Here is a 9,676-nt window from a genome sequence, read left to right on the forward strand (position 1 = left end):
AAAAAAAAAAAAAAAAAAGATGTCAGTTCCCATGCAGGGAAAGCTCCTTGTATTGTATCATATTTATACTAATCATTCCTGATTGCAACAGAAATTTAAAAAGAAAAAAAGAGTATCCCAATCCCACTCATCCACTGGCTGTCTCTCCAGGCCCAGATTTCCAAAGAACTACTCTAGCTCTAGTGTTTTGTGGTGTTGCTTAGTATCACAACCTGACCCAGACCTGCACGCACTGTCCTCTTGTCACCACCCACTGGGTATGCTATCAGGAAACCCTTTATGTAAACACAGAGGAATTTGACAAGCAGTTGAATAACCTGTAAGGCTCCTTAAGCATACTCTGTCTAGTTGCCTCCTCTTTTTCATTCAGTCTTGGTACTTCCTTCACTGGCTATTTTACAGATTACTATTTTACAAAGTAATCCTGAGAGAACTTTTAAAATACAAGTATCTAAAGTACACTGAACAGTTTTCTCATCTGCAAAATGAAGCGAACTCCATGGCCACCATATGACCTTCCATATTATATTAATAGTTTTGTAATTCTTTGAAAGTATGTTTACCTTTAGATGAGATCTAAACAGAAAGCCCTCCTAGATTAAACATACCTGTATCTCATTCTTCCTTTCGTTTATTTCTTTAAGTTTTTTATTATCTTAATTGGTGCACAATTGTACATATTTATGGGATACATAGTGCTATAATGATCAGATGGGTAATTAGCATATACATCATCTCAAACATTTATCTTCTTTTTTTTTTTATACAAAGTCTCACTACAATGCCCTGGGCAGAGTGCTGTGGCATCACAGCTCACAGCAACCTCAAATTATTGGGCTAAAGTGATCCTCTTGCCTCAGCTTCCCCAGTAGCTGAGACTAAAGGCACCCACTACAATGCCCAGCTAGTTTTTCTATTTTAAATAGAGATGGGGTCTCACTCTTGCTCTGGCTGGTCTTGAACTCCTATGCTCAAGCAATCCAAGCAAGCAATCCACCCACATTAGCCTCCCGGAGTGCTAGGATTACAGCCATGAACCCATGCCTGGCCCCATTTATCATTTCTTTTTGTTGGGGACATTCAAGATTCTCCCTTCTAGCTATTAGAAAGTATATATTATTGTCAATTGTAGTCACCCCACAGTGCTATAAACACTAGAACTTATTCCTTCTTACCCATCTGTAATTTTGTATCCTTTAACAAATCTCTTCCTATCTCCACCTTCTCCCTGTGTATTACCTTCTTCTCTTAATTTCTTTTGTAGACCTGAGCAGAGTAATGATGAACTGGTGATGGAAATGTTGTCTGACATGCAAAAGCGGTTGCCACTGACAGTTGAGAAAAGAGACAGTGCTGGTGGGGCTCCACGCACATTGAAGGGCATGATGTCCAGCCCCATTTGGGAATTTCTTTCTAGAAGTCTCAAAAGTGAGCATGGGACATGAACCTCTTCCTCTCACCTCAGCCTCCTCAGGAAAGGACTCTGACATTACAAGGAATGTAGAAACAGGACAAAAAGTTCCACAGAAGTAAAAATACTGACACAGATGGAAAGCTAAAAGCTCCACCTCCTTTTCTCTCCATCTGGAAGACAGGAAACAGGAGAAAATAACACTGCAGTTTGGGAGTTGGGGGGTGGGTGGGTGGGGGTGCATGGCACTGAGACCAAAAGTGAACAAAGTGAAAGCTATGCTTGGGAGAGTTCTAGTCCCTGTTCTCTCTGTCTTTCTACCTCTCTGCCTCTTGACACAGCATTTTGGGCATTGAAGTTTATACAATCCCTCTGCTAGAAGATCTCTTGACTCTGAGGCACTAAGTGAAGTCAGGGCAGGCTCAGAGAGAGGGGCCTGGTTGCCCAGAATTGGCTCCTGGCCCAGCTCTAAGGACCTAAATTGCTGGACTGTGTAATTTTCCTAGTTAAATTTTAGCATCCGTATTCTAACACTTTCAAAACATTCATTATGGAATCAAATGTGGAGCAATAGTGTCCCAAAATAATACTATTGTTAAACTTTGACCAAGTGTCTGCAAATTAGGGTTCATGGGGCAAATCCAGCCCACCACTTGTTTTTATACAACCTATAAACTAAGATCGTTTTCACACTTTTTAATGGTTAAAAAAAATCAAAACAAGAATCATACTTTGTAACACAAATGTGAAATTCACATTTAGGTGCATAGGTGAGCTATGCTTATTGGAATGCAGCCACATACATTCACTTATGTATTGTCTATGGCTGGCTGCTTCCTACAAGGGCAGAGCTGACTAGATTTGGCAGAGGGTATGGCCCACAAGCCCTAAAATATTTGCCATCTGACCCTCTACAGAAAATGTTTATCAACCTCTTATCAAAATATATGAAATTCCTTTAATTTTCAAAACCTATTCCCCCCCATGTAAAGCTTCTTTTTAATTTATAAACTATCAAAATTTTGTCTCTTTTTTTAATCCAGGTTATGATCCCCTAATCCATTCTGTCTTGTTAACCTTTCTGAACCAAGAAATTGAACGATTTGATAAGTTATTATCTGTCATACATAAATCTTTAAAAGATCTTCACCTTGCTATAAAGGGAGAGATCGTCCTCAATAAAGAATTGGAAGAAATATTTAACTGTTTTCTGAAGATGAAAGTACCTCCACTGTGGCAGGCAAGCAATTATTATTACTTCCTTTTTACTGACTTCCTTGAAATAAATATCCAGGTTCAAGGGAATGGTTCAGCTAACTACGGTACATACACATGATTAAATATTGTATAACTATTAAAAGATGTTGACATCCTTTTGATATGACTATATATTAGTACAACCTCTCAGAGGGCAATTTGACAATTCCACTTAGATTTACCTTGGGGATGTTTATTACAGGATCATTTGTAATAACGTAATGCTGAAAACATTATCAACCTCTTATCAAAATATATGAAATGTGTTACATATTCAAATTAGTAAGATTCTGGTTACCTAAGCTATGGTGCATCCAAATAATGAGGTATGTGCTGATATGGAAAGATCTATAAAATGTATTGTTGAATTTTTAAAGAGTTTTAGGAAAATATGTTATTTTTAAGAATTATTAAAACATATATATACTGGCTCGGCACCTGTGGCTCAAGTGGTTAAGGCGCCAGCCACATACACCTAAGGTGGCAGGTTTGAATCCAGCTCAGGCCCACCAAACAACAATGACAGCTGCAACCAAAAAAAAAACAAAAAAAAAATAGCCAGGCATTGTGGCGGGCGCCTGTGGTCCCAGCCACTTGGGAAGCAGAGGCAGGAGACTCGCTTGAGCCCAGGAGTTGGAGGTTGTTGTGAGTTGTGATGCCACAGCATTCTACCCAGGGGGACAGCTTGAGGCTCTGTCTCAAAATATATATATATGTTATATATTTGTTATATATATATATATGTATATATATTTATTTAAAGTATGCATGCTTATAAAAGCAGTTGTATTTTAGATTCAAGAAATCCAAGTAAAGCTTTGAAACAAAAAGCATGAACTGTTAACAGTGGTTACCTTATGTGAGAGAACATCAAAGATCTTGTGGGGGGGATATACCTTTAATTTTATATTTTGTTATATCTTATTGTGCTCTTTTGATTTTTTATCATACTCATATTTTCAACTACTATAAGATTTTTAATTTTTACAAAGATCTTGGGTGAACTTGGTCCCCTGCCCCTGCTGTTCCTATGAGACTCTGGACTACACCCCTCTGGGCAGCACAGCCCACTGGACATCTGAGAAAAAGAGAGATGATTTAGTCTGGAAAAACTAATGAGGATATTCTCAGAAAGCTCAGCAAATTTTTTTTTGTCTTTGGCTTCTTCTTATGAATTAAGACTCGTGCTAATTCCTGAACAAGTGGATGGCAAGGGTCTGGCCACTCTTAGACCTAGAGCTGACAATGAGTTACCCAGAAGTGAACATGAGTTCTCCAAAAAAGAGGAAGAGGAGTGAGTGCTGAGCAGGTGCCAGAAGTGCACGAGACTGATGCAGGTGTGCTTGGGGCTTCCAACCCACATCTTTCACTGCCAACCAACTTCATCACTTTTTTTGTTAAGATAGGATCTTGCTTTGTCACTCCAACTAGAGTGCAGTAGTGCTATCACATTCACTGCAACCTCAGAATCCTGGGTTCAAGCAATCTTGCATCAGACTCCTGGTATCTGGGATTACAGGGTTTCATTCTTGTTCAACCTCATCTTGCACTCATGACCTCAAGAGATCCTCCTGCATTGGCCTCCCAAAGTGCAAGAACTACAGGTATGAGCCACTTGTACCCAGCCAACTTCATTTCTTTTTTTTTTTTTTTTTTGGCCAGGGCTGGGTTTGAACCCACCACTTCTGCATATGGGGCCTGCGCCCTACTCCTTTGAGCCACAGGTGCCGCCCCAACTTCATTTCTTTTTAAAAATTTTATTCAAAGGAGTAAAATATTTTTAGATAAATTTTCACTTTATTGATAAATATTTCTTTCAACTAAACCATAATACACATTTTACAAATCTGAACATGTGTCAGTAACATTTCTAAGTATTTTGAATGGGGACAGAGTTTTATATAGCAGCAGCATTTCATTTATTTTTATAGTAATGTTAATTATGCTTTTGCTATTTGAAGCAATTCATGCTTTAAAAAAAAATTTGGGAAATACCAACAAATGCAGTTTGTTATACAATTGTAGTAAACATGTTGATGGATTTCATGCCTGTATCTCTGCTGCGTGTGTTTTTCTGATTGGTGTAGTCATGTACTACATACTCTGCTCTCCCCCTTTTTGAGAGGTTCTTCTGAGACATGAAGAAAAGGAAACAGAGTCCAGATACAGTGTGGGCAACTAGACCATTTATTCACTTGGGTGTGAGTGTGCTGAGTTCAAAAAGGAAGTCAGTGTGAGGGGCAGTGTGGGACAGGAATATAAGGGTCAGGGGTTCCCAGGTTGGTGCACTCATCCTTTTCCAGGCAGGACTTGTATACTTGGCCCCATTCAGTGGGCTTTTGTACTCGGCTTTATTTTGAGGACCTTCGGTGCTCAGCTCTATTATCCCAGTTTTTCTAGTCTATTATAAGAATGCGGGGTGATGGAGATGGTGTCTCTTTGCTTCCTGTTGTTGAAGTTCATCATGGGCTACCTATAAAGGAAAAAAAGGGAGAGGGGAGGAGGTGGTGTTCACCAGAACATTCCTGGGTCTTCAATATGAACTGGTTGATATCCTCATAGGGCAAAGATATGAGTAGTTGTTTTTAGGGTGACTGCCTGGTCAATAAATTGGGAGATGAGGTGGAGGACTTTTGGTCCAAAACTGAGGATGAGAAAGATCATAATTAGTAGCCCTAAAATAGAAAGTAACCAAGGAGGGCAGGAATCAAATAAGGACATAGAATTAGATTCAAGATTTGTTTGTCTCTGCTTTATTCATTCTCAGAGCTCTTTTACTTTGCCTGTGACTATACCTGACTAAAGAAATAACACTCTTCTCCCAGAAAAATTCATGTGCCTTGTTTATCTACTATAATTAAATCTAAGGTTTGGCAATTTTGGAGGGTGACTGAGGTCAAATAACTAATTTGAGATAGCAGTTTAACTAAAGAGTTTTTTTTTTCCATATTTTCATTGAATTCTAGGTAGCATTGGTGGTAAAAGTGAGTTGATGCACTAATGCCTGCAATGCCTGTGCCAAGTCCAGCCACAATACTTGTTCTGGGGAATACATGGAGGAAGAGGGCTCTTTGTTGTCTGGAAGTAGGGGGATACATCAGGGGCTGAGTTAGGAAGAAGTCATTTACAAAAGAGAGTGGGAGGCAGTGAGGAAAACTCGAATGCAAAGACCAGAATGGTTGGCACACAGGCACCAATAGATGGAGCAGTCACAGAGGAAAAATATTCCCAGAGGGGTCTAGGAGGAGTTAGATAAGGGAAAAGTCAAGTTGAGGGAGCTCAGGTTTTATAAAGCCCACAGTATCCTGTACTGGTGAAATTGAAGCAGTAGATTAAATTAGAGGAGACAAGGGGTGGAAAGCCCTAGTTATCGGGCCAAACAGAACTACGTTTTTCTCTACCGGAATGGAAGAGTTATATGTGTTGGGTATGAGTATGAGATGGAAAAGATGATGGCATAAGGAAAGGCACATCCAGCATCCTGGGGGGAAGAGTTCAGGGCAGCTGAGAAGGAGGTGTGTAAAAGCCAGGAAATAAGGGAGTGTTGTAGGTTTTGCAGGACAGTGAGGTTTAACCCTTTATATGGTGCAGGGGTTGTAATAGAACAGAGGAGGTTTTTTGATGAATTGTTTCTTGCTGATGTGATATGTCCTTGACTCTTTCTCCACCTGATAATCTTACATGCATGAGGTAGGTGCAGCAGACAGTAGTCCCAACTCCACTTCTGGGGCATTCAAGTGCCCGTTATTTTGTCAGTCCAGTACTTCTTTCCTCCATAAGAATATTCAGAGGCTTTGGTAACATTATAGCAGTATGCTAGCATGTAAGTGTGGCTAGGGAAAGAGGGAGTCTGAGATAAGAATCAGGTATAGTTGACATAGAAATTGGGGTTGGTACAGTATTCATGGGGATATGAGATTCGGGTGGTAAGGTAACCTATTCAGTCAAGGTTGACCAGGAGGGGAGAGGGGCAAGGACTGACAGGAGGGATGGCCAGAAGGAAAAGGAGTAGGAAGAGGAAAATCTAGGTTTCCTCAGGGGGCATCTTGGAAGGTGTCTTGCAGCCACAGATCTCTAAAGGCTTCAAAGGGGTCATTCCAGCTTTGAACATGTGAGAGTAGCCAGGCATCTCGAGAAGTTATGGAGAAAAGGGAAAAATTGGGGAGGAATGTTACACATTTATGTGGAGGTGGACTTCCCGAGGATCCTGGTGACTTTTAAGGTGGTGGAGGATAACACTTGTGATTTCTAGTGGGGGATCTTCCAGTGTTGGAAGTTTTTCTGTAGGACACAGCTTTATTCAGGATTGGTGGATCGAGACTGAGGAGTCTAAGAGGCAAATGGTCATGGAGGTGCTGTAAAGAATGGTGTGAATGCCTGTCCAGGAAGGAGATAGAGTCCTGTGGGGCAAGGGAAATTTGAGGAAAACTTGTTGTCCTGCCAATTGGTCTCTGACTTTTTTTGCTAAGGGTTGGGGTAAGAGCTGTTTTGTTGTTGCTGTTGTTTTTATTAAGTTCATACCTGGTTTCCTGGAGAATGGGAAAAGTTTCCTATGATAGATTCTGGAGGGGGTCCAGGGCTTAGAATAATAGTTTTGTCATACACCATTTTAGTAGAACTATAAAAGAGGGGTTTCTGAGGGATAGAACAAGTGCAGATGGAAAGAAGCTGAATCCAATCTTGTTTGTGTTGGAGCACTAATTTAGTGAGATGTGGATTAAGGATGTCATTCATTTATTTTATTTTTCCTGATTATTGAGGCCTAAAGGATGTGTAAATGCCACTGAAATCCTAGGGCTTATGAGGTTTGGGAGGTGATCTGGCTAATCAAAAGCTGGGCTATTGTCACTCTGAATGGAGTTTGGGAGGCTGAATCTAGAAATAATGTAGTGGAGGAGGGTGAAGACAACTTCATGGGGTTTTTTGCCTGTCATGGGGAAGGATTCAACCCACCCTGAGAAGGTATCAACCCAAACTAGAAGAAGTCTATATTGTACAGAGGACATGTGGGTGAACTCAATCTGCCAATCCTGTCCAGGGGTTTGGCCCGGGGCCTGATGTGTGGGGAAAGGGGAGCTTTTAAGGCCCCCTGGGGGAGGAGATGAGGGTGCAGATTATGCAATACTGAGTTATTTGGTTTAAAAGGAAAGATAGTCATGGGTGAAAAAGGAGCAGAGAAAGAAGGATATAAAGATGTCTGAAGCCAATGTGAAGGCTATTGTGGAGGAAAAAGAGGATATTCTGTGCTTGGGAGGAAAGAAGAATAAATTTTCCCTGTTGAAGGAACCATCCCTGGTGTGGGAAGGTGCCAGTAATTGTCCTGTTTTTCAGATGTATATACTGGAGACACATTATCAAAGTACCAAGTACTGGCCTTCTGGGGCAGGGGGTGGCGGGGATGTAGGGGCATTGAGCAGAGCAGCCCATTTGGCTTCTATATTGGGTTTTGAATGCTTTGGGAAAATTGATCTGTTTTATTCCTTATAAAGAATTCTTTTATATCAGATCCAATTATAGTGGATTATGGCCACTTTCTTTGGGAGAATGGCCACATTAAGGAGGGTTTTTTCTTTGTTTCTTTGTTTGTTTGTTATTAAATCATAGCTGTGTACATTAATGCAATCATGGGGTACAATGTGCTGGTTTTATATACAATTTGAAATATTTTGATCAAACTAGTTAACATAGCCTTCACAGCATTTTCTTAGTTATTGTGTTAAGACATTTATATTCTACACTTAGTAAGTAAATTTCACATATACACTTATAAGATGCACCATAGGTGTGGTCCCACCAATTTCCCTACCTCCACCCATTCTCTCCCCTTCCCTCCCCCTTTTCTCCCCTTCCCTCCCCCTTTTCTCCCCTTTCCCCTTCTTCTTGGGCTATAATTGGGTTATAGCTTTCATATGAAGCTATAAATTGGATTCATAGTAGGAGATTGGATACTTTTTCTTCCATTCTTATGATACTTTGCTAAGAAGAATATGTTCTGGCTCCATCCATGTAAACATGAAAGAGGTAAAGTCTCCATCTTTCTTTAAGGCTGCATAATATTCCATGGTGTACATATACCACAATTTATTAATCCATTCATGGGTCGATGGGCACTTGGACTTCTCCCATGACTTAGCAATTATGAATTGGGCTTCAATAAACATTCTGGTATATATATCTTTGTTATAATGTGATTTTTGGTCTTCTGAATACATACCTAGTAGAGGAATTGTAGGATCCAATGGCAGGTCTATTTTTAGATCCCTAGTGTTCTCCAAACATCTTTCCAAAAGGAACATATTAGTTTGCATTCCCACCAGCAGTGTAGAAGTATTCCCTTTTCTCCACATCCATGCTAACATCTCTGGTTTAGAAATTTTGTAATGTGGGCTAATCTTACTGGAGTTAGATGATATCTCAAAGTTTTGATTTGCATTTCTCTGATGATTAAGGATGGTGAGCATTTTTTCATATGTGTATAGCCCGTGCACCTGTCTTCTTCGGAGAAGTTTCTCTTCAAGTCCCTTGCCAACCCTAAAATGGGTTCACTTGTTCTCTTCTTGCTAATATGTTTAAGTTCTCTGTGGATTCTGGTTATTAAACCTCTGTCAGAGACATAACCTGCAAATATCTTCTGCCATTCTGAGGGCTGTCTTCTTGGTTTACTTACTGTGTTCTTGGCTGTGCAGCTTTTTAGTTTAATCAGGTCCCAGTCATGGATTTTTGGTGTTGCTTCAATTGCCCAGGGGGTTCTCCTCATAAAATATTTGCCCAGGCTGTTTTCCCTGCACTTTCTTTTAGTATTTTTATAGTTTCATGTCTTAAGTTTAAATCTTAAATCCAGTAAGAGTCTATCTAAGTGGGGGGGCGGAGCCAAGATGGCAAACTGCAGCCAGCTTTTTACAGAAGCTCCCGTCCAGAAGGAGGCTGAAAGGACAGAACCTTAGCAAATTAGCTGATGGTTTGGAGCAGAGACCACAGAGAAGATTGAAGAGTGCACTTCAACCTTCC

The 9,676-nt window shown here is 40.3% G+C and overlaps 1 protein-coding gene across 1 annotated transcript in view; it reads left to right on the plus strand.

The window, feature by feature from the left end:
- The window catches only part of DNAH14 (dynein axonemal heavy chain 14), a 554,037-nt gene that overhangs the window by 507,818 nt on the left and 36,543 nt on the right, over positions 1–9,676 (plus strand). Inside the window, exons 77-78 of the mRNA XM_003791010.1 lie at positions 1,265–1,428; positions 2,455–2,651. Of these exons, the coding sequence (XP_003791058.1) occupies positions 1,265–1,428; positions 2,455–2,651 (361 nt within the window). The remainder of the gene's footprint in view (positions 1–1,264; positions 1,429–2,454; positions 2,652–9,676) is intronic.

The sequence above is a fragment of the Otolemur garnettii genome, unplaced genomic scaffold (genome assembly GCF_000181295.1).
Source record: "Otolemur garnettii isolate 467f Iridium unplaced genomic scaffold, OtoGar3 scaffold00045, whole genome shotgun sequence".
Taxonomy (NCBI): Eukaryota; Metazoa; Chordata; class Mammalia; order Primates; family Galagidae; genus Otolemur; species Otolemur garnettii.